Source organism: Lepus europaeus, chromosome 7, assembly GCF_033115175.1.
Source record: "Lepus europaeus isolate LE1 chromosome 7, mLepTim1.pri, whole genome shotgun sequence".
Lineage (NCBI taxonomy): Eukaryota > Metazoa > Chordata > Mammalia > Lagomorpha > Leporidae > Lepus > Lepus europaeus.
In genome coordinates this window covers 61,804,859-61,829,535 of record NC_084833.1, presented here as the reverse complement: position 1 = coordinate 61,829,535, position 24,677 = coordinate 61,804,859, and the positions used below count along the sequence as shown (strand labels likewise).

At 50.4% G+C, this 24,677-nt stretch overlaps 2 protein-coding genes across 4 annotated transcripts in view; one reads left to right on the top strand and one right to left on the bottom strand.

Moving 5' to 3' along the window:
- Positions 1-23,151, bottom strand: part of LRRC51 (leucine rich repeat containing 51) — a 30,033-nt gene extending 6,882 nt beyond the window's left edge. Inside the window, exons 1-6 of one of the 2 annotated variants that reach the window (XM_062196651.1) lie at positions 23,066-23,151; positions 9,668-9,755; positions 8,912-9,049; positions 2,114-2,319; positions 1,127-1,275; positions 656-860 (exon numbers count right to left, since the gene is read on the bottom strand). In XM_062196651.1, coding sequence (XP_062052635.1) covers positions 719-860; positions 1,127-1,275; positions 2,114-2,319; positions 8,912-8,993 — 579 coding nt within the window. In that variant the 5' untranslated portion in view covers positions 8,994-9,049; positions 9,668-9,755; positions 23,066-23,151 and the 3' untranslated portion in view covers positions 656-718. Of the gene's footprint in view, positions 1-655; positions 861-1,126; positions 1,276-2,113; positions 2,320-8,911; positions 9,050-9,667; positions 9,756-23,065 lie in introns of those variants that run through there. The other variant, XM_062196652.1, reaches the window with a different exon arrangement.
- A 251-nt stretch (positions 23,152-23,402) lies between these two features.
- The window catches only part of NUMA1 (nuclear mitotic apparatus protein 1), an 86,012-nt gene continuing 84,737 nt past the window's right edge, over positions 23,403-24,677 (top strand). Inside the window, exon 1 of one of the 2 annotated variants that reach the window (XM_062196642.1) lies at positions 23,403-23,497. The gene's annotated coding sequence lies outside the window, so the exon portion shown is untranslated. The other variant, XM_062196641.1, reaches the window with a different exon arrangement.

Sequence of the window (24,677 nt, the reverse complement as noted above, 5' to 3'; positions counted from 1 at the left end):
GCTACCCAAGTGTGTGAGCAGTGGGTGGGGGGCCCAAGTCTTAGCTGAACCTTGGCCTGGGCTAACCTCAGATTGGATTTGTCTGTTCTTGTTCCTTTTCTAGTGATGAGAACACAGTCAAAGCTGCACAGGCTTGAATCTGAAGCAGCTATTGACTGTTGAGGGTCCTGCCTCAGGCTCAGTAGGGTCACCGATAGCCACAGGGTTGGGGGTAAAGCAGGCTGTGCTGGGAACCCCTGATCTGGAGCCAGCAGGAAATGTTTTTAAGCAGAGATTCTTTGAATCAAATGAGCTCTTAGCAGAAGCCTACCATATAAAAGCTAAGGCTGCTGGAAGCAGAGCATTGTGATTGAAGTGGGGAGGTTCCGAGATCACACCTGACTTCTGGACCTGCCACCCCTGCCGCGGGGCCTCCTGGGTGTCTCCCCTGACCCTGGTGCTCTGCGAAGAGTTTGGGGATTCACTGATCGATGCCAGCCCAGGATGACTAAGCTGAAGGGTGCAGAGGACCCTTCCTGAGGCCTGTGGGAAGCCCAGTCTCCTGTCCTCGCTGCTGGCCTGACACTGTGGAATGCCCGGCACTGCCGGAAGTCACCCGAGTTGGAGGGCATCCCTGTGAGGCACAAGTGACTTCGCGTCTGCTGAACAGCTCAAAGCATTTATTGTCACACCAAGCTGACCGTCCTCGGGCCTTCAGGACTGCTGAGGTCCAGGGGCCTCAGAGCGCGTTCTGCTTGTGCCGGGGCTTCCTGGGCTTGATGTTCATGCGCTTCCAGACTTCAGCTGTGGTGCGGTCCGCTTTGGTGACCCCACTGAAGTCGAATGTGGTGATACGGGGCAGCGTACACAGCACATACTGCCTGGCGAGGAGACCTGGGCTGGGGGCCGGCCCCCCATCAGAAGCTCCCTGCCCCGCCCCCATCTGCTGCTGTCTCCCTCACGGCAGGGGATGGAGGGACTTAGATCCAGTTTGGGGAAGTCTGTGTGGACCCTGACTGACAACAGGAAATGCTTACAGGTCTGCTGCTCCCTTCCCAGGAGCAAGCACAGTGCAAGAATGGTCCTGGCTGTCTTGTCTCCTGTCCCTGTCCCTCAGGGGAGCCCGGCTCCGGGGCAGGGCACTTACCTGTACCCCTTCTCCTCCTCTATGGGGTTCCCATGGAGTGTCAGGCTCCGGAGTCGAGGAAGGACCGCCAGCTTGTTCACCTCCCCTAGGCGCTGGATGCTGTTGCCATGAAGGTAGAGGACGCTCAGGTTGAAGAAAGTCGTTAGGACCTGTTGGGGAAGGAGACCAAAGCCGGGCTGGACAGGACCTTGGGTGGGTGGGTGCTGGGCAAGGAGGAGGCATTAGGGAACAACCTGCCCACTCCGGTCCCCCACAGGGGGTTGATGACTGTAACCTACGTTCTTTTATCTCCCAAGGGATCCAGCACTGCCAGGACTTGCCGGTGAGTGGGACCTCCTGCCTGTCCCTTAGCCTTCGCGGCCCCTTCACTGACTACCTTTGTAGCTTTGGTGGTCCTGTCACAGCAGGGGACAGGAGTGTGGAGTGCCCTGCGAGGCACATAGGAGAAGTGAAACATAGGAGAAGCTCTCCCAGCACTGGTTAGGCGGCTATGTCTACAGTGGGGAGACAGTGTATGGGTCGTGCTCCAGCTCCTTTCCCCTCTAACAGATCTCGCACAGGCAGGGGCCAGATTTTGTTTATTTCCTAAAACTCGAATCTGAGTTCACGGAAAGTAAGTGCCCTACCTCCTCCATAGCAGAAGTCGGCACAAGACAGAGCTCCCCGGTAATGAAGCTATAATTTGACTTCAGCCTCCTATGTGCCACCTGGGTTCATTTGTTCTCATTTACTTCTCACAAAACCTGTATGGTGCTAGCACGGTGGCCTTGTTTTTCCAAAAGGGTTGAGGCTTTGAGAAGGTCGGCAGCTTTCCCACAGCCACAAGAAACAAACCCAGGATTTGAGCAGCCATGCGCTCTGCACTACCCCGTGCTGTCTCATTACGACCTTGATGACAGGGAGTAGAGAAGCTGGGGGCTGCACAGAGTGCCTTGCCCCCACCCCCACCCCCACCCCACTGACTGAACTCTAGGGCCAGGAACTCACAGGGTCGATGGAAGTCAGGTCATTGAAGGACAGGTCGATCCAGGCCAGGTTCTCGGGGTACTCCAGCAGCTGGGAAACCACCTGGCTGAAGTCTCGCAGGTCGTTGAGGACGTTGTTGTTGAGCCACAGAGACTGGGTCACTGACTTCCCCGACTTGGAGTGCCTCAGTGGCCGCAGCCCTGTCCTTGGTTCCTCATTTATCATATCTGTGTGGACCAAGAGAGGCTTAGGCTTAGCATCTTTGCCTCTCTGGCTCTGAAGGGTAGGAAAGGACAGAGCTGTGAAGATGAGCAATCCAAGCTGCAGCAGAAGCCACGTGTTTGAGTGAGCGTGGCCCTGGCCCAGGTCTACACCGTTTTGCAGAGGCTTCCCAGGTCACACGGTTTTCTCAATTGTTACTGAGTCCTCTGTATACTACACCTGTGAGGGACTGAGGGTGAGTTCAAACCACTCCCATTTTATAGATGAGGAAATTGAAAACCAGAGTTATTGGACTTGAGCCAAGATAGTAACACAAAATCCAGAATTAACCACCTGAAGAGCCTGCAGAATTCACTTCAGTGTAACTCTGGACATCCTCCCTCTTCCCCATCAATGTCGAGCACCCACAGTGTGGCAGACACTGGGTTTACAGCGATATCTAAAATGGGAGACAGTCTGTGCCAACCTCTGTTTGCCTGAAGGGACAGAAACGAAGCACACCTTTGTGCTTTGGAGGAGCTCTTGGGCAGGAAGGAAACACACTGGCAACTGCGCTAAGTACTAAGTAATAGTCTAGCAACATGGGAGAGGCCTCCTAACCCGGGCTGGGAGGTTGGGCAAGTTTCCCAGGGCAGGTTAGAAGCCTTTGTTGGGTCTTGGTGAATCAGGCGATGTGAGCCAGGCAGGAGGAGAAGGGAGACGTGAGCTAGACAGCAGTCTTGAGTGCTGGGCTAAGGATCTTGGGCTTTATCCTGCAGGTGCTGGGAAGCCACTGGAGTGATTAAAGCAAAGGAGGTGATGCAAGTGTCTCAGTTTAGGAAGACTGCTGTGGCCTCAGTGTGAGGGGTGAGGCAAGAGACCAGTCCGGTTACTTTAGTCATCCAAAGAAGGGATGCTGGGCCACGGTTGGTTGGCTGGATGGAAAAGTGGAATACCCAAGGGTGGGGCCCAGTTTTTTATTTGGATGACAAGGTGGATGCCAGTGCTGTTACATGATAAGGAATTAAAAAAGAGAAATGGGGCTGGGAAGGCAATGAGTTCCTGCTTGGCCTTGGTTTGCGGTTCCTGTAGAAGCTGTCTGCAGTTGGAGATGAAGCTCTGAGAATACTGTGGAGTGTACAAGTTAGGGAGCAGCTGAGATTTCCCAAGGAGAGAGAGGGGAGAGGAGGCTCATGGGGGCAGGTGAGTTCACTGAAGAAGTTAATGAATAATCAGGGAAGGATGGGGAGTAGGGGGAAAGAGTTTTTTGTTCAGGTGGCTTATGTGAGGACTGAAAGTAATTTTGGCAACTCCGAAGGCCCTAGTAACTGGCTGTTTCAATGGAGTGGTAAGGGCTTGAAGGGGGCGAGTTCAAGAGTGCATGGGGGTAAGGAAATGCAGGTAGTGTCGACCAACCCCCTCGGAAAGCCTGGCTGTGGAGCAGAGAGTATAGGGAGTGGGGTGATGTTAGAATCCATCAGTGTGGGATACCCCCACATCTTTTAAAAAAGAGATAGACATTGCCCAAGCCCACAGTCAGTGGGAGGAGCCAGAGCATTTGGCTGAGGTGACTTTTTCCCATTGCCCTAACCTCTGTTTATTAGCCTGAAGCTGACTCTGGGGACGGAAGTATTAGTGTTTGCGGAAGCTAGCAGAGTTAGCCTTCATTCTTCAGCCCTCCCAGTGGCCACTGTCTCTCTTCCACTCCCACACCGCATTGACTTTCTCTCCTCAGTTGCAGCTCAGGCTGCATCCACAAGGTGGCGCTCTGCCTTAGTCTAGAGTGAGCGGGACCCACAGTTTCTGGCCAAAGGTGCCAGAAGGGTACTGGAGCAGAGTACCAAGCTCATGAATAAACAATCCTGCCTCTCCCCCAACATCTCTGAAAACCCTGAAGTGAGATGACATAGTGAATAAAAATGAAGGCCCCAACATGAGCTGGCACCCATCTCATAAGGCAGAAGCTTGGAGATTGCCACCAGGCCTGGGCAGATCCCAAGCTCAGAGGGAGCCATCAGCGGGATGGGATTACTTAACACCTGAGGCTACCTGGAGCTCAAGGGGAGGGTAGTATCCAGACTGCTACAGGTTACTGCTCTCAGGTTACACCAAGGTGCTACACTGCCTGAAGATCTGCTAAAGTTTGTTCAGAGTGGGCCAAGGCAGGTCTGGAAACCAGGCCATGAATGCCAGTACTCAGAAAGCACTGGGAGACATTTAACTACAGGAAGACTGGGGAAACCATAATCCTGCCTTCCTGTCTCTGAAGGGCTGCCATTGTTCTCGGAAGGTAGGAGTGAGTTTGATGGGAAGCACTTTTTATGGCATCCCACAGTCCCATACTGAAAAGGGTTGGAGGTGTGTGGGAGAGGGAACACTCTAACAACGAAGGGTTGTGGACAGAAGTTAGAGCACTATTAGATTACACATGGGATCGGCCAGTGCTTCTGCCTTCTCTGGAAGTGTAGATTAGATGCCTTCAAAGTCACTGCAATGTCACTGATTGATTAATTACCAAATAGTGTGCTGGAACCCTGTCCTTTAACCCCAGCTGTAAATACAGTGATACTTCAAGAAGTTTTGTTTTTGTTTTTGTTTTTGACAGGCAGAGTGGACAGTGAGAGAGAGAGACAGAGAGAAAGGTCTTCCTTTTGCCGTTGGTTCACCCTCCAGTGGCCGCCGCGGTTGGTGCACTGCGGCCGGTGCACCGCGCTGATCCGATGGCAGGAGCCAGGTGTTCATCCTGGTCTCCCATGGGGTGCAGGGCCCAAGCACTTGGGCCATCCTCCACTGCACTCCCTGGCCACAGCAGAGAGCTGGCCTGGAAGAGGGGCAACCGGGACAGAATCGGTGCCCCGACCGGGACTAGAACCTGGTGTGCCGGCGCCGCTAGACGGAGGATTAGCCTGTTGAGCCGCGGTGCCGGCAAGAAGTTTTTATAGCATAGAATTAATAGATGTTTATTTTGATTGCAAAGAATTGTTGAAGCCGCCAGCATTTGATGCAGCAGCTTGGGTGCCTGCATAGCACATAGGAGTGCTTGGTTTTGAGTCTGCTCTGCTCCTGATTCCAGTCTGCTACAGCATACTTTGGAATAGGTCAAGTACTTGGGTCCCTGCCCCTGACATGGAAGACCCAGATTGAGTTTCCAGCTCCTGGCTTTGGCCTAGCCCAGCTCTGGCTATTGTGGATATTTGGGGAGTGAACCAGCAGATAGATCTGTCTTCTGTCTCTGCTTTTCAAGTAAGTTAACATATTTAAAATCCACGCATACAAGAGGTCTTCAAAACATTCATGAAAAATCATTATGAGAACACTATACATGGGCATGGGCACAGTATGTTAAGCTGCTGCTTGGAATGCCTGCATCCCATATCAGAGTGCCTGGTTCAAGTTCCAACTGTTCTGTGCTTCTGATCCAGCTTCCTGCTAATGCACCTGGGAGGCACCAGATAATGGTCCAAGTACTTAAATTCCTGCCACCCATCTGGGAGACCCAGATTAAGTTCCAGGCTCCTGGCTTCAGCCTGGCCCAGGCCTCTCTATTGTGGGCATTTGGAAAGTGAACCAGTGGATGGAAGCCTATCTCACTTCCCTCCCTTGCTTTCTTTCTCTCTCTCTCTCTCTCTCTCTCTCTCTGCCCTCCCCTGCCCCCTTTCAAACAAATCTTCTTTTATTTTTTTAAATTTTTATTTATTTATTTATTTATTTATTGACAGGCAGAGTGGACAGTGAGAGAGAGAGAGAGAGAAAGGTCTTCCTTTTTGCTGTTGGTTCACCCTCCAATGGCCGCCGCGGTAGGCACGCTGCGGCCGGCACACCGCGCTGATCCGATGGCAGGAGCCAGGTGCTTCTCCTGGTCTCCCATGGGGTGCAGGGCCCAAGCACTTGGGCCATCCTCCACTGCACTCCCTGGCCACAGCAGAGAGCTGGCCTGGAAGAGGGGCAACCGGGACAGGATCGGTGCCCCGACCGGGACTAGAACCCGGTGTGCTGGCGCCGCAAGGCGGAGGATTAGCCTAGTGAGCCGCGGCGCCGGCCATCAAACAAATCTTCTAAAAAGAAAAAAAATATGCATTTCAAAGCTTTTTTATACCAAAATAAACATTTTAATTACATTTTCCATGAACTTGTGAAGTACCCTTGAGTTTCAGAAGCTCTGGGGAATCTAAAGGGACTCTGGCCTTTTGGGACTTTGCTGTGCACCCAACCCCACCAAGCACCAACTTGTTAAGGAACACAATACCTGGCATATATGTATAGACACACATAGTCATAGCATATGTATATAAATGCTTAATAGTAGGTGCCTAGGAAATATTGAAGTACTGACTGAACGACAGCATCCATATGGATTACATTTTATGCTATTCTAGGTACCAGCTCTTTTATTTTTAAAATTTATTTGAAAGAATTACAGAAAGAGATCTTCCATCTGCTGTTTTACTCCCCAGATAGCTGCAACAGCTAGGGCTGAGCCAGGTTGAAGCCAGGAGCTTCATCTGTCTCTCCCATGTGGGTCCAAGGGCCTAAACACTTGGCGCATCTTCCACTGCTTTCCCAGGCACATTAGTAGGGAGCTGGATTGGAAGTGGAGCCCATATGGGATACCAGTGTAACAGGTGGATGCTTTCCCCACTACACCACAATGCTGGCCCCCACCTCATTCTGAGGACTCCTTTGTAGGTAGAACTGCATCTCTTCTTTCAGAGTTGGGAATTCCTATGACAGACAGAAGCTGAAACACTTCCTCCTGCCCCTGTCTCTTCAGCTATTTTGTTCATAGCTGTTACTGCAGCTAACACCCTCATGTGGACTGCATCAGTGAGAGATGCAGCAGGGCCGGCACTGTGATGTAGCCGGTTAAGCTGCTGCCTGCAGTGCAGCATCCTATATGGAAGCCAGTTCAAGCCCCAGCGGCTCCACTTCCAATCCAGCTCTCTGCCAATGTGCCTGGGAAGGTGGGGACGATGGCTCGAATGCTTGGGCCCCTGTCACCTATATGGGAGATCCAGATGGAGTGCCAAGTTCCTGGCTTTAGCCTGGGCCAGCCCTAGCCATTGCAGCCATTTGGGAAGTGAACCAACAGATAGAAGAGCTCTCTATTTCTCCCCCTCTCTTTTTGTAACTCTGTTCTTCAAGTAAATAAATCTTTTAAAAAGAAAGAGATGCAGCGCACATAAAGATCATAGTAGGTGGGCATGTGCTCCTAAGAAAACAACCCCCTGAGCTATCCATTGTGGCCAATGCAAAAGCAAATACTGCCCTAAACCCAAGCCACAGCTAGTACTGTTCACCTGCTTCCTGAGCTTAAAGGTGGCTACTGGGCCTGTGTTGTGGCATGGCTGGTAAAAGCCACCACCTGTGGTATCCCATAAGGTTCCTGTCTCAGCTGCCCCGCTTCTGATCCAGCTTCCTGCTCTTGGCCTGGGACAAGCAGTGGAAGATGGCCCAAGTGTTTGGGGATCCAGATGAAGCTCCTGGCTTCAGCTTGGCCCAGTGCTGGCCATTGTGGCTATCTGAGCAGGAAAGCAGCAGATGGAAGAGCTCTGTCTCTCCTCTTTCTGTAACTCTGACTTTTAAAATAAGTTACTAAATCTTAAAATAAAAATAAAAAACAGGCTGTGGCAAAGTTGGTTAAACCTCTGCCTGTGGTGCTGACATTGCACATGGGCTTTGGTTTGTATCCTGGCTGCTGTTCTTCCAATCCAGATCTCTGTTTATGGCCTGGGAAAGCAGTGGAGGACGGTCCAAGTCCCTGAGTCCCTGCACCCATGTGGGAGATCTAGAAGAAGCTCCTGGCTCCTGGCTTTGGATCAGCCCAGCTCTTGCTGTTGTGGCCATTTGGGGAGTGAACCAGCAGATAGAATATGACCTCTCTCTCTGTCTCTCCTCTCTCTTTAACTTTGCCTATTGAGTAAATAAATAAATTAAAAAAAAAAAAAAAAAAAAGCCAGGGAGGGCAGAACCTGGGAAGAACCAATGACTGAGAATATGAGGTTGCTGAGGGTCTCCCCCACCCCTGTGCCCCTTCATGCAAAGTACCAGCTGCCCACTGAGGAGATGCTGGCTGGTAAAACTGGAATGAGTGTGGGCAGTGTTGGAACCTGCAGTAAGTGGGCGATGAGGAAATAAACTTAGGTATGGCCAGAATGAATATATGACGATGTTCAATATTATCAGCCTGCCAGTCTGCCAGTGATCAGAACAGGCTGGTGGCACCAGGCAGAGGAGACAGAGTCCTGCCCCTTGCTGGGTCCACAGCAGCCTGGGCTTCCCTCTCACTGTTCCCTCCTTTCTTCAGGTCAGAACAGGAGAAAATGACTCCTGGCCGGTACCCTGGCTTCCCCGTGTTCTTCTACTTGACTTTCCAACTGTAGCCAGGCTTCCTTTTGAAGGCAATCAACTGGCCTGGGAGGCCCCTCATTCTGAAATCTGAAAATTCCTTTCATATTTGGTGCTCTCAAAAAGCAAACAGTAAACAATAAACCACCTGCACCTCCCAAAGAAAACAACAATCACAAGTCTGCAAGCGCATGGGAAACCTGGTTCTCCTTGGAAGTAGGGACCGGGCCTGCGACCGACCGTGGGGAGTGGAGTGCTGTGCCCCGGGCTGACCTTGGATGACGTGGATGCTTCTGAAGGAGTAGTCGAGAGGGGGCTCCTGCACCGCCGTGTCCATGGAGTCCCGTTTGCTCATAGTTCAGGCCATCATTCGTCAGGTGCAAGCATGGCCCTGGGAGTCGGAGGTTCAGCCTGGGAGGACAGAGAAGCACAGTGTTCCGGGTACGAGGCATCACCGTCCCGTTTCCCCACGGCCCTCTCCCCTTGCTTTCTCCCCTCCGCTGCTCTAGGCCTGCCTCCCTGCGTTTCCAGTTTATGATATTATCCACTCTTCCTTGGATTTGTGGGGACTTCCTACTTCTCGGAGCACCTATCTCTTAGGACTCGTGGGACAGTTATAACACCCATTTCTGTTTTCCAGATGAAGAAACTGAGACCCAAGGGGTACAAAAACTTGCCCTGAGTTAAGCCAATGAGTCGGTTGCTGACTGCAGTCATAGTCTCTGAATTACTCTGAGACCCTTCCTGCTACTCCACAGTAGTTGCCATGGAGACTCTCTTGGTATCTACCCTCTAGTGACATCAAGTGGGCCATTTTATTGCTTAACAAACCCCTGAAGGCCTGCACAGGATCTGGCTGGTGTCCGTGAGCCTTTTGCAGTCTGACCTGGCTGGGGACTTGCTAACTTTCTCTGCTTGACTTGTTTGTCAGTCCCATTATCTTTCCAGCCAAAGACCCTACTTTCAGCTACACTTTGAATGTAGCCACATAAAACACATTCACCTGCAATCAGTCTACCTCTCACTCACCTGTCACTGATGCCTGAAACTCCACCATTAGAGATTCATTCCTTTGGGTTCAGGGATTGTTTGCTCCCTGTTAAAATGGAAATACCCCCTGAGAGGGGTGAACACAAAGTTATCAGTCATTTGCAATGTGGTGTGAATTTTCTTATCAGATCCCTTCCAAGTTGTTAGCTAAAGTAAAGCGAGAACAGGTTTTCTTGGAGAACGGGGAGAATCAAGAGACTACTACTCGGGCCGAGCCGTGGCTTAATAGGCTAATCCTCCGCTTTGCGGTGCCGGCACACCGGGTTCTAGTTCTAGTCCTGGTCGGGGCGCCGGATTCTATCCCGGTTGCCACTCTTCCAGGCCAGCTCTCTGCTATGGCCCAGGAAGGCAGTGGAGGATGGCCCAAGTCCTTGGGCCCTGCACCCGCATGGGAGACCAGGAGGAAGCACCTGGCTCCTAGCTTCGGATCAGCACGATGCGCTGGCCGCAGCGGCCATTGGAGGGTGAACCAACAGCAAAAAGGAAGACCTTTCTCTCTGTCTCTCTCACTATCCACTCTGTAAAAAAAAAAAAAAAAAAAAAAAGAGACTACTACTCACCTGGGATGAAGGCAGCTAGAAACACACTTTTACCAAGGGTTTCCTGGGGCATGGGAATCATGCCAACAAGACAGATACGCTGACAAGGACAAGGACATTTCCCTGTCAGCCTCCCCTCTCTCACCCCGCTGCTGTCCCCTCCTTTGCATGACTTTACCTGCTTTCCAAAGGAATTTGAGATTTACAATAATAACACACTCATAAATCAGGACAATTTGTCAAACAGTGCATCCAACAGAAATACAATGCAAATCACAACGCAAGCCACACCTGTATAACTTGTTGACATGTAAAATTTAAAAAGATACATAAAATGAAACAGGTTAATGTTTTCTTTAACCAAATATACCAAAATATTCAACATGTAAACAATATTAAATATTGAAATATTTTATACTTAAGGCACATCCCAGTTGGGACTAGCTGCCTATCAAGTGCTCAGTTGTCCTATAACAATTGGATACTCTACTGGATAGTGCAGGTGTAGAAAATTAGAAATGAAAGTGGAAGATTAGAAGCTAAAAGAAGAGACAGGTATACGAGGGGCTGTAGGAATCCAAGCCTATATTTACCTCTGAAGTTCCTGGCAGCCAAATCAAAAAGGGAAATCTTGGCATATGTAGTGTTTTTTTTTTTTTTTTTTTTTTGACAGGCAGAGTGGATAGCGAGAGAGACAGAGAGAAAAGTCTTCCTTTTTGCCGTTGGTTCACCCTCCAATGGCTGCTGTGGCTGGCGCATCACGCTGATCCGAAGCCAGGAGCCAGGTGCCTTTCCTGGTCTCCCATGCGGGTGCAGGGCCCAAGCACTTGGGCCATCCTCCACTGCCTTCCCGGGCCATAGCAGAGAGCTGGCCTGGAAGAGGGGCAACCGGGATAGAATCCAGCGCCCCGACCGGGACTAGAACCTGGTGTGCCGGCACCTCAAGGCGGAGGATTAGCATTAAGCCACGGCGCCGGCCATGTAGTTCTTTTTTTAAAAAATTTTATTTAATGAACATAAATTTTCAAAGTACAGCTTATGGATTACAATAGCTCCCCCCCCCCCCCCGCCCCACCATATGTGGTTCTTATCATTGGATTCAAAGCAGAAATTGCTTGATATACAGAGATAATGAAATTGGCAAATATTCTAAAAATGGAGTTCCTGTTAAAAACCAAGGGCCTAGCCGGCGCTGTGGCTCAACAGGCTAATCCTCCGGGTTCTAGTCCCGGTTGCCCCTCTTCCAGGCCAGCTCTCTGCTATGGCCCGGGAAGGCAGTGGAGGATGGCCCAAGTGCTTGGGCCCTGCACCCGCATGGGAGACCAGGAGAAGCACCTGGCTCCTGCCTGCGGATTAGCGCGGTGTGCTGGTCACAGCCGGCGCGCTGCGGCGGCCATTGGAGGGTGAACCAATGGCAAAGGAAGACCTTTCTCTCTGTCTCTCTCTCACTGTCTACTCTGCCTGTCCAAAAAAAAAAAAAAAAAAAAACACAACACCAAGGGCCTAATAGCTTGTAATTCAAATACAATTCATTTTTTTAAAAACTTTTATTTAATGAATATAAATTTCCAAAATATAGCTTATGGATTACAATGGATCCCCCCCCCCCCCATAACTTCCCTCCCACCCGCTGAAGGACCCTTATGGGGGAGAGGGACAAGAAACTAGGCCTGGGCAGATATCAGGGGCTTCTTAAGAGGTTAGATGTTCCCCAGGGTCCAGCGGGCACGTTCTCTGGGAAGGAAAAGTCTATCCCCTTTAGAGAACCTCTAGGCATGCCCAGAGCAGAGCTGCCACTCCCCCTTCGAAGAGTCTCAGTACTCTCCTCAGCATTCTCTTCAGCTGGTTCCCTCAGTACTCTCCTCAGCATTCTCTTCAGCTGGTTCCCTCAGCACTCTCCTCAGCATTCTCCGGTATGCTAATTATCCCTCTATATAACCTGTGTGAAACTGCCGCTCAGGGCTCCTCACCGCCTTAGGTGGGGGCTCGTTTGCGCAAACGTACAATAAATACCTCATGCTTTTTGCATCAACTGGTCTGGAGTCTGGATTTTTGGGCGTCCTCTCGAGCAAGTGGGCATCTCTACAACTGAGAGGTCCAACACCGCAAACCTCCCCTTTCCCGCTCCCTTTCCCCTTCCATTCACATCAAGATTCATTTTCAATTTTCTTTATATACAGAAGATCAGTTTAATATATATTAAGTAAAGATTTCAACAGTTTGCCCTCATATAGCAACACCAAGTGAAAAATACTGATGGAGTACTAGTTATAGCATTAAATCACAATGTACAGCACATTAAGGACAGAGATCCTACATGATTTTTTTTTTTTTTTTTGGACAGGCAGAGTGGACAGTGAGAGAGAGACAGAGAGAAAGGTATTCCTTTTGCCGTTGGTTCACCCTCCAGTGGCCGCCGCGGTGGTGCGCTGCGGCCGGCGCACCGCGCTGTTCCGATGGCAGGAGCCAGGTGCTTCTCCTGGTCTCCCATGGGGTGCAGGGCCCAAGCACTTGGGCCATCCTCCACTGCACTCCCTGGCCACAGCAGAGAGCTGGACTGGAAGAGGGGCAACCGGGACAGGATCGGTGCCCCGACCGGGACTAGAACCCGGTGTGCCGGCGCCGCAAGGCGGAGGATTAGCCTGTTGAGCCACGGCGCCGGCCATGATTTTTTTTAAGAATTGATTAATTTTAGGCTGGCGCCTTGGCTTAACAGGCTAATCCTCCGCCTTGCGGCACCGGCACACCGGGTTCTAGTCCTGGTTGGTGCGCTGGAGTCTATCCCGGTTGCCCCTCTTCCAGGCCAGCTCTCTGCTATGGCCCAGGAAGGCAGTGGAGGATGGCCCAAGTGCTTGGGCCCTGCACCCCATGGGAGACCAGGAGAAGCACCTGGCTCCTGCCTTTGGATCAGCGCGGTGCGCCAGCCGCAGCACACCGGCCATGGTGGCCATTGGAGGGTGAACCAGCGGCAAAAAGGAAGACCTTTCTCTCTCTCTCTCTCTCTCTCACTATCCACTCTGCCTGTAAAAAAAAAAAAAAAAAAAAAATTGATTAATTTTCTATGCAATTTCCAATTTAACACAAAGTTTTTTAAATTCAAATACAATTCAAATAAGTTCCTTTTTTGATGACTTAACATATGCAAGGATAGAGTTTAACAGGTGTAGAGGCAGGAAAAGCAAATGTCTTGCTCTCAAAAACCAGCAGTCTCAGCTGAGCTCTGGGGAGGTGCCAGCTTGAGTCATGTCCCAGCTGAATTCCTTGTCAAGTGTTGGACAGACCCCGGGGGCATGGGTTATTTATTAAGTAGACTTGAATCTTTTAGATATTAAGTCTACAAGCAGGCAACAAAGAACACATTATTCTTTTGTAGAAATGGAGAAGTCCAGTTTACACAGAACCCCATCTCATTTCACCTACAGTACACTTGTTGCCTTTGCAGAAGACTGAATACTTTTCTCAAAGTAAGGCCTGTGTTGGACCCTGTAGTTCTACACCACTGAACATGGATTGTAGCTTAAAACACTTAAGGTTAATCTTGTCCATCAGTCAAGTACAAGTACAGTTCCTAAGGACTTCCGACTGTGTAGTCCTGGCTCCTGGTGCACTTTCTGAATGAGTATTAAAAATAGAGCTCCAAGAGCTGGATACGTTTGTTGATTTGGAAGGATTACTAGCTTTCTTCATTTAAACAGTAGCCCAGGCTGTGAGCTGGTATTGTGTCATATTCTTCATCTTAACACAGAACCTGGTTTACAAATGGCACTCAGGTAATGTTTGGATGAATGAATGAGAAAATGCCAAAAACAAGGATTTCTGTTTAGGGAAAACTGATGTTAAGCTGTTCTTTCTAACAATTGGCTCCCAGGTTCAGCTGTTTCGGTCCACACCTCATTCACAATAAGATATTAAATTCCATTCTGCAAACATTTGTTGAGTGCCTACTGCCTTGTGCCTGACCAGAAGGAATGAAGCCAAGATAACACATAATAGAACCCTGTCATGAGCACAGAAAGACCTGCTGAGTTTCTATTGATTGTGGCAAACCAGCCTGCATCCAGTTCCAAGCAACAGCTGCCCACTTAGTGAATACCCATTCATGCTTCCACACCCAGCTCTAGTATACTCTTTTCACAGTCTGTTTGAAAATTTTATTTTTACTTGAAAGACAGACAGACAGACACACACACACACACAATCGTCCATCCACTGGTTCATTCTCCAGTGCACTGGGTCTGGGCCAAACCAAAGCTTGGAACTGGAAACTCCATCCATGTCTTCCACATGGGTAGTGGGATCCATGGACTTCAGCCATCACCTGCTCCCTCTCAGGGTGTACCTAAAAGGAAGCTGGATCAGAAGCAAAATGGGAACTTGAACCCAGCACTCTGATATGGGATGTGGGTGTCTTAACTGCTGAGTCAAACACCCATGGAAAGGCTTTCTTTTCCAGATAAAATTGACTAATGTGTCCCACTTTAGGTTGGTTGCTTGGATGATCCCTATTTATGGTCTCTGTATCCCTTCTTATTTTTTTTATCCCATAACTTTGTAGTTCCATCCATTTATGGTGCTGGGCTCAGCCATGTGACTTGCTCAGTAAGATGTGATAAACAGGAAGCAAACAAGTTTTTTTTTTTTAATATTTTTTTAAAAATTTTTTTTGACAGGCAGAGTGGACAGTGAGAGAGACAGAAAGGTCTTCCTTTGCCGTTGGTTCAGCTGCGGCCGGTGCACCGCGTTGATCCAAAGGCAGGAGCCAGGTGCTTCTCCTGCTCTCCCATGGGGTGCAGGGCCCAAGCACTTGGGCCATCTTCCACTGCACTCCCGAGCCATGGCAGAGAGTTGGCTTGGAAGAGGGGTAACCGGGACAGAATCCAGCGCCCCGAGCGGGACTAGAACCCGGTATGCCAGCGCCGCAAGGTGGAGGATTAGCCTGTTGAGCCATGGCACCGGCCACCAAACAAGTTTTAAAAGGTGGCTTGCTTAGAGCCAGCATCCTGCAGTGGTGGGTTGAGCTGCCACCTGCAACACTGGCATCCCATATAGGTACCAGTTTGTGTCCTGGCTGTTCCACTTCTTCTTCTACTTCTTCTTCTTTTTTTTTTTTAAGATTTATTTATTTATTTGAAAGTCAGAGTTACACATAGAGAGAAGGAGAGGCAGAGAGAGAGAGAGAGGCCTTCATCTACTAGTTCACTCCTCAACTGGCCACAACGGCTGGAGCTGCGCTGATCCGAAGCCAGGAACCAGGAGCTTCCTCTGGGTCTCCCATGTGGGTGCAGGGGCCCAAGCACTTGGGCCATCTTCTCCTGCTTTCCCAGGCCATAGCAGAGAGCTGGTTCAGAAGTGGAGCCGCCGGGACTCAAACTGGTGCCCATATGGGATGCCGGCACTGCAGGTGGCAGCTTTACCGGCTATGCCACAGTGCTGGCCCCCTGTTCCACTTCTAATCAAGCTTCCTGCTTGTGAATCTGGGAAGGCAGAAAAGGATGGCTTGAATCCTTGGGCTCCTGCACCCATGTCGGAGACCTGGATGAAGTTCTTGGCTCCTGGCTTTGGGCTGGCACAGCCCCAGCTGTTGAAGTCACTTGGGAATTGAACCAGTGAATCAAAGATCTATCTCTATCCCTCTCTATAACTCTGTCTTCCAAATAAATAGATCTTTAAAAGAGGGGGGGCTCACTGAAGCTTCTGTTGTGGCACACCAGGTTAAGCTGCCACCAGCAAAGCTGGCATCTCAAATGAACGCTGGTTCGAGTCCCAGCTGCTCTACTGCTGATCCTGCTTCCTGCTATTGTGCCTGGGAAAGCAGCAGAAGATGGCCCAAGTACTTGAGCCCCTGCAAGCCACGTGGGGCTTGCCCTCTCTCTCTCTCTCTCACTATCTTTTTAAGATTTATTTATTTGTAGGCCGGCCCCGTGGCTTAACAGGCTAATCCTCCGCATTGCAGCGCCGGCACACCGGGTTCTAGTCCCGGTCGGGGCACTGATCCTGTCCCGGTTGCCACTCTTCCAGGCCAGCTCTCTGCAATGGCCCGGGAAGGCAGTGGAGGATGGCCCAAGTTCTTGGGCCCTGCACCCCATGGGAGACCAGGATAAGCACCTGGCTCCTGCCATCGGAACTGCGTGGTGCGCCGGCCGCAGCGCGCCTACCGCGATGGCCATTGGAGGGTGAACCAACGGCCAAAAGGAAGACCTTTCTCTCTGTCTCCCTCTACTGTTCACTCTGCCTGTCAAAAATTAAAAAAAAAAAAAAATTTATTTATTTGTTTGAAAGGCAGAGTGACAGAGGGAGAGGCAGAGAGAGATCTTCCATTCACTGGTTGACTCCCCCAAAATGGTCACAACATCCAGGGCTGGGCCAGCTCAGAGCCAGGAGTCAGGAACTTCATCTGAGTCTCCCTTGCATTGGCAAGGAGCTGGATCAGAAGTGGAGCAGTCAGGACTTGAACTGACGCTCTGGGATACTGGTGTTAGTCAGCAGCTTAACCCACGGAGCCGTAACACCAGCCCCTGCCCTCTTTTTTGCCAGTGCAAAGAACATGGCTGGCCTGCAGGAGGGATGCAAGAGATGTGCTGGTAAGCGATGTAAAAGAGCCAGTGATCCCAGCTCAGGCCATCGGAGGCTAGCCTTTAGCTAGCCCACCCCTGGTCAAGACCAGGAAGGAGAGCCCACCCAGTCCACAGATGACTGCGGATACAGGAATGAACCCAGTTAAGACCGAAACCACCATCTAGCTGACACTGAGGCTTAGAAGCAGTAATAAATGCTTTCTGTCTTAAGCCTCTGTGTTTTGGAATAGTTTGTTTTTAAGCCACCAAGTTTTGGGATAGCTTGTTTGACAGCTAACTGATGGGATGCCCGCATTGCACTTGCAACAACATTTTATCACAGCCTATTTCCTCATCTATGCAGTGGAGGCAAACATTACCTTGAGAGCTATTGTGTGCCCTGTAGCAGGTGCTCAGTGAGTGGAAGAAGTTGTCCCTTCTGAACTAACTTCTTTACAGCCTACTTTCTATTTTTTCTCTGCAAGTTTAAGAGATTGATAAGAAGTCAGGCTCTTTCTCTGTTCCCACCATTATGTGACATTGGTCTGGCAAAGAGTGGGCCCTTACTAGGGCTTGATGGACAAATGTTAAATGGGAAGATGAGAAGACATGAAGGAATAAGTGGTGTCACTTAGAAGGCCTGACTCCTGGGGAGAACGTTCAAAGCTCGATGCTGCGTTGCTTACTCCTAAGCTGTGTTTGCAGAGCCAGTCTTTCCCAGCTGTTACTCTGGCTCCTGATCAGGAGATAGTCAGATCCCAGTACCTTCATCTGGCCAGATGCACAGACTTGATGAATGGCAGGGTGGTCAGGAACATATTTGCCTTGTTTTGGAATTGGAATTTTTCTTGAAAATGTGTTACCTTTTTTTTTTTTTTTTTTTTGAGAGAAAGATAGAGAGCTCCCATCTGCTGGCTCACTTCCCAAATGCCCACACTAGCCAGAGTTGGGCCAAGTCAATGCCAGGAGCTGGGAACTCAATCCAGATCTTCCACATATGTGGCAGAGACCCAACAACTTGAGCTATCACCTGCTGCTTGCGTGGGTCTATATCAGCAGGAAACCAGAACTGGGAGCAGAGCTGGGGAGCCTAGGCACTCCCATTTGGAATGCAGGTGTGTTAACCTGTGTGTTAACCACAAGGCAAAATGATCACTCCGTTTTTCCCTTTTAATAGTAAAAGTTGGCATGACAGTTGAATAACGTCAAACAACATAAAGAAGTACATCAAGTAGAAACTGAAATCTGAATCTCTGTTAACAGTTTGGGAATAAAACCTCTTAGAATGTATATATTAAATGATTATATTTTAAAATTTTATTCCTTTACAACCCTTTTCAAATTGTTGTAGGTTCTCACCCTTTTTAATAGCAGAAGAATGTTCCATGGTATGTATCATAGTCTACATGAATTCACTTAATTTAATCATTCTCAAACTGATAGAAATTTGTCTTGAGTTTTTGGAAATCACTACAATTGGGATTTAATTTGGTGTCAGCCTATTTCTGTCCTCTCATGCAGACAACAAGGCGGCTTTAAGGAATAATTATATGAGGATATCTGATAAAACAGCCTGGCCTAGAGAGTTTCTTTTTTTCAAGTTTATTTGTTTTCATCTACCTGAAACCCAAAGCAACAGAGAGCGACAGCAAGAGCAGGAGAGGCAATTTCTATCTGCTGGTTCACTCCCCAAATGCCTGCAACAGCCAAGGCTAGGCAGGTGAAAGCCAGGAGCCAGAAACTCCATCTGAGTCTCCCTTGTGGGTGGAGGGGCCAAGCGCTTGAACCATTCATTATCTGCTGCCTCCCAGATTACTAGGAGGAAGCTGGATCAGAAGCAGAGCTGCTGGGACTCGCGCCGGTGCTCCCATAGGAGATGTTGGCATCATGAGCAGCAGCTCAACCTGCTTCCTACCGTGCCCACCCTGAGACAGTGTCTGTTTATAGGTCACAAGTAGAAGAAGAAAAAATCAAAGAATACCTAGAGAAATCTGCCACATAAGCTAATATATCCTGGGAGGATACACTGCCAACATGCCAAAGGAAGACCCAAGATTCAACTTGGTTCCTGTCCATGTCTCTGCTCCTTCTCTTTTTTTTTTTTTTTGGGGGGGGGGGGAGACAGGCAGAGTGGATAGTGGATAGTGAGAGAGAGAGAGACAGAGAGAAAGGTCTTCCTTTTTGCCGTTGGTTCACCCTCCAATGGCCGCTACGGCTGGCACATCGCACTGATCCGAAGCCAGGAGCCAGGTGCCTCTCCTGGTCTCCCATGCGGGTGCAGGGCCCAAGCAGTTGGGCCATCCTCCACTGCCTTCCTGGGCCATAGCAGAGAGCTGGCCTGGAAGAGGGGCAACCGGGATAGAATCCGGCACCCCAACCGGGACTCGAACCTGGTGTGCCGGCACCGCAAGGCGGAGGATTAGCCTGTTAAGCCACAGCGCCGGCCTCTGCTCCTTCTCTTATCCTCACCTCAAATTCTGCAGCCTTTGGGCTGGTGTTGTGGCACAGTGGGTTAAGCCACTACCTGGGACCCTGGCGTCCCATATTGGAGCACCAGTTCAAGTCCTGGCAACTCTGCTTCCCTGATGCAGCTCTCTGCTAATGTACCTGGTACAGCAAAAGGTAATGGCCCAGGTACTTGGGCCCCTGCCCTGCCACGTGGGAGACCCAGGTGGAGTGTCTGGCTCCTGGCTTTGGCCTGGGTCATGCTGGGCATTTGAGGAATGAACTAATGTATGGGAAGATCTCTTTTTCTGTCTTTTCCTTTCTCTGTGTCACTTTCAAATAAATAAAATCTTTAAAAAAAATTCTACCGTGCAAATACAACTACTCACATTTAAGGTCCCTAAACCAGCCCTCTGGGCATCTGATTGGAACAGTTTCTCCTTCCAGCTATCTCTGTTTGGGATGTAGTTTCTTCCTGTTTCCTTGCTAATTTTTTTTTTTTTTTAAGATTTATTTATTTGAAAGGCAGAATGACAGAGCGATATCCCACCCACTGGTTCACTCCCCAAATGAATGCAATAGCCAGAGCTGGTCCAGGCGAAATCCAGGAGCCACGAATTTTATCTGGGTCTCCCATGTGAGTGGCAAGAACCAAAATACGTGGGTCATCATCTGCTGCCTTAGCCGGATTAGCAGGATGCTGGATTGGAAGTGGAAGTGCCAGGACTCGAACCAGCGCTGATACGGAATGGGGGCATCCCAAGCAACAGCTTACTCCACTGCACCACAACACTGCTCCTTGCCTCTCTAATTTTTTTTTTTAAAAGATGTTTATTTATTTACTTGAGAGGTAGAGTTACAGACAGAGAGAGGGAGAGACAGAGAGAAAGGTCTTCCGTCCGCTGGTTCACTCCCCAAATGGCCATAACGGCCGGGGCTGCGCCGATCTGAAGCCAGGAGTAAGGAACTTTCCTTTAGGTCTCCCATGTGGGTGCAGGGGCCCAGGCACTTGAGCCATCTTTCACTGCTTTCCCTGGCCATAAGCAGAGAGCTGGATCAGAACAGGAGCAGCCAGGACACCAATTGGCGCCCATATGGGATGCCAGCGCCGCAGGCAGAGGCTTAGCCTACTGCTCCACAGCGCTGGCCTGGCCTTGCTAATTCTTATTTCAGGACTCAGCCCAGGAGTCAACTTTCTGAGAAGACTACTCTTATCTCCAAATCTGGATGTGGAACTTCTCTTTTGGGGCCCTTATAACACCCTATACTTATTGCCAGAGCAGCACTTAGAACACTACTACTATCTACCTACTATCTACATGACCATAAACTCCACCAAGGCAGGAGCCATGTTGTTCTCATAGTTGTATCTCAAAGTGGTGTCAGCTAGTGCATGTTTCATAAAGAAATAAAAAATCCCAGCTGGGGGCCCTCACTGTGGTGTAGCAGATAAAGCTGCCCCCTGCGGAGCCAGCATCCCATATTGGTGCAGGTTCAAGTGCCGGCTGCTTCACTTCTGATCCAGGCCCTAATGGGCCAGGGAAAGCAGAGGAAGATGGCCCAACTCTTTAGGCCCCTGCAGCCACATGGGAGATCTAGGGAAAGCTCCTGGCTCCTAGTTTCGGATCGGCCCAGCTCTGGCTGTTATGGCCATTTGGGGAGTGAACCAGCAGATGAAGATCTCCCTCTCTCTCTGTCCCTCTGTAACTATGCCTTTCAAATAAATACATGAATCTTTATGGACAAATTCCAACTGAATAATACTATAAAGGAGAGGGACATGAGGCTGCAGTACATGAGGGATCTGACCTGGTCTGAGCAGTCTTGTTCAGAAGACTTTCCCCCAGAAGCAACGGAGAGAAATCTAAAGGCGAAGGAGAGTGGGAAAAGGACAGGATAACCAGGGGCAAAAATGGGCATTCCAGGTTCGGCAGGAGGGTACTTGGAAATTCTGAAGACCTTGAAGGTCATGTAACTAGAGAGTGAAGGAGGGGTGTCTGGTTAGACTGGAGGTGGACAGGTGGGCAGGAGCCACTCCTAGATGTTGCCTCGTGCCAACAGCAATAGAAAGTCACAAAGCACATATTTAAAGAGAGGCGGAACTGGCGCTGTGGCTTAACAGGCTAATCCTCTGCCTTGTGGCGCCGGCACACCGGGTTCTAGTCCCAGTTGGGGCGCCGGATTCTATCCCGGTTGCCCCTCTTCCAGGCCAGCTCTCTGCTATGGCCCGGGAAGGCAGTGGAGGATGGCCCAACTCCTTGGGCCCTGCACCTGCATGGGAGACCAGGAGAAGCACCTGGCTCCTGGCTTTGGATCAGCGCGATGCGCTGGCCGCAGCGGCCATTGGAGGGTGAACCAACGGCAAAAAGGAAGACCTTTCTCTCTGTCTCTCTCTCTCTCACTATGCACTCTGCCTGTCAAAAAAAAAAAAAAAAAAAAAAAAAGTAAATAATAAAAAAAGAGAGGCGGAGAGGAAGAGTGGAGAATATTTTGTGTCTGAAAGATGACTCTGGCTACAGCAGGCAAAACTGCAGGAAGGGAAGGCAGAAAGGAGGCGGTGGTATGTGCGATAAAAGATATCTAGGAAGTAAAGCTGGCAGGTCTTCATCATAGATGACCAAGGATATCTCTTGGGTTTTTGGCTTGCAGAGAGGTGGAAGAGATCCAGGCTTGGGAACCTGGTTGGAGTACCCAGAGAAAAGCTGAATTTGGGTAGCCTTCGAGACACCCTGAAGGAGATATCAAAGAGGCAATTGGATGTACAGGCCCCCAGCCTAGAAATGACGGCTGGGCTAGAGAGGCTTGGATGCGTACCCAAGAAGAGAATACAGAGTGAGGTGGCGGGCACGCTGAAGACCAAGCCTGGGAGAACGCTGCGAGTAAGCAGACCAATCAGAGCAGCGAGACACAGCAGCTTCAGACATGCCGCTGTGTTTCCTGTGCAGTTTAAACATGTTGGATTCCCAGCCTCTTCAGTCCTTGCTTTCCCCCATTAAAACTTTCAGGGAAGGATTTGAAACTCATTCAGGCTGAAGTATAAATAACCCAAAGTAGGCCCTAGGTTCCTTTTTCTCTGGGCAGTTTAACCCACTCCCTGGAACAAGTCCTGAAGATAGAGAAGCAGTGTAGGCTCCAACTAAGGAGATATGGCTATTGGATTTACAACTGGGTTTAGTGCTGTCACTGATTTGGTGGTGGCCTCGGCAAGTTGCTTCTACTTTCTGGGTTTCAGTTTTCCAATCTGTGAAATGGGGATACACAGCACTTATTTATAGAGCTGCCATGAGTACCAAGAGAGGCACTTGTGAAAGCGCTGGGTAAGTTTCTAAATGCAACAGATCCCTCACGAGAGCTGTAAATAAGGAATGGAGCTGGAAGCAGACCATGGGGATACAGGGAGATGCAATGTGGTAACAGCACCTTTAATGACTGTGTTTGGGGGACTCCTGCTGACTCCAGAATCCGGGATCCGGATTTACTTCAACGCTGCGCCCATGTCGGAGGAACACGAACGCCCTATCGGAGGGTGCTTCAGTCCCCCTGGATGTATCTGGGACCTGAGGCATCCGTCTCCGGGAGCGCCAAATCTGCAGTGGCTGAGGCGCTCAAGCACCCCAAATCTCTAGGAGTCTGTATCTCAGCGCCCTTCCGCCTCTGATCCTCCCCTCTCCCCAGCACCCCCAAGGTAGTGCATCGCGTTAACTGTGACAGGGGCGAGGGCTGGCGGGACAGGTCTCAAGTGCCGAGGAGGGAAGTTTTTAGTATTTCTGTGGTGCTCCTTCCTTCTCCACAGAGCTCTTGTCCCCAGAGAGGGTTTCCTGTTTTCCCGCGCGACTCACCAGCAGTCGCTTCCCCTCCAGCCTCGGCGTCCCACAAGCTCAGTGATACGTAGAGCAGCTCCATGGCAACCACCTTCGTCACCACGTTCGGGAAGGCGCTGCAAGAGCCGTCTGGACGCCTACAGGGACCCGTACTCGCCAGGGGCGGGGCTCCAATTCCGCGGGCGGTGCTGGGATTTGTAGTTCTCTTTGCCCTCAAGTCCAGGCCTGGGCCCGGAAGTAGAAACACTCCTTCCTCGGGCCTTACACTTCCTTTTCCCGGGTCCTCAAGTGTGCTCTGCGTAAGAAAACAGCCAACAGGGGCCAATCGGAGGGCGACTCGAGGGGGCGGGGCCATAGTTTAAATTAATTGTGTACCCACAGCGCTGGCGCGAGCCCGCGACAAACCGCGATCCGTGGGAAGCGCGAGGCGCAGCGGGAGCGCGCGGCCAGGTAACCGGCGCGGGCCCGTGGCTGACGTGCGGCCTGGGCGCCTGCAGGGATGCCCAGGCCTAAAGGGGGTGCTGGAGAGGCCGGTGCGAGAGAAGGCCTCCTTCGTAGCCCAGTGTGAGAGGGGAGACTATATTGGGGGTAAGGTTTGTGGGGAGAGGGGAGTGACGCCGGGGGAGGGCCTGTTGGGGGGCGTGTCCGTGGACTCTTCTCAGGGCGACGCGCGGTGGAGAGTGGTGCAAGTGCCTGAAGGGGCCTGAGATGGAGAGCCCTCGGCTATTGTTAACAATGGTGGAAGTCGTGGCACACAGTTCCCGAGAACCAGCTACTCTTCTGCCGTGGGGCTCACACCTTTCAGAAAGATGGTTTTAAAAAAATATTTTCCTCAAAGTTCTTAAATCTGCTAACACATGGGGGACCGTGAGGCGCATAGTGTGTCGAACTTGGCCTGGGTTACCGAGCGGTGCCTGGTTGGCCGTCGCTGTGGTATTTCGAGGGTCGTGCATCCATGAGGAGGGGGCCGTGTGGGATGCGCCTTGTCTCGGACTAGTTGCTTTGTTTTGAGCCTCCTTGCCGTCCGTGTGAACTGTGCTCTCACCTGCCGTTATCTGTTTCCTGATGATCGGGGGTCTGATCGGGTCAGGTGTTTGTGCAAGCTCTGTGTAGAGTACGAGTTTGTAAGTGAGGTGATCGTGTGAAGGATTGTGGGAGGGAGTGATGATGCTGCCTCCTCTGGGTCCCCTCTGAGGTACTCTAAGAGCCCCTTTTGTGTTTGCCTTTCTAATGAGATGCAGAGGTTTTTTGTTTGTTTGTTTTTGTTTTGTTACTGTATCCTGGTGGCTATGCAGGATTTGAGACATGGCATGCCATTCATGTATTGGAATGATGTATTTTCTTGAGCTGAGAGGGCCAAGGAGCCTGGCTTCTCCATCTTCATTTAGTGGCTTTTGAACTTGAGTGTTAAGCTATCTGCTTCCCTGAAGTGGTACTGCCTCCTGAAAAGGGGATAGTGTTTGCTTGCTTTAATCCATACTTCCCTCTTTGGTGTCTGGTGACTGGTCTTGAGTTTCCAAAGTTCTGGGATGTCAAGGGTGTCACTCTGTGATGGGTGGAAGCTTTTGATAGTAAGAGAAGTGGAGCTGTCTACCGTGTGGCCATCTCACTGCCGTTGCCATCTCACTGC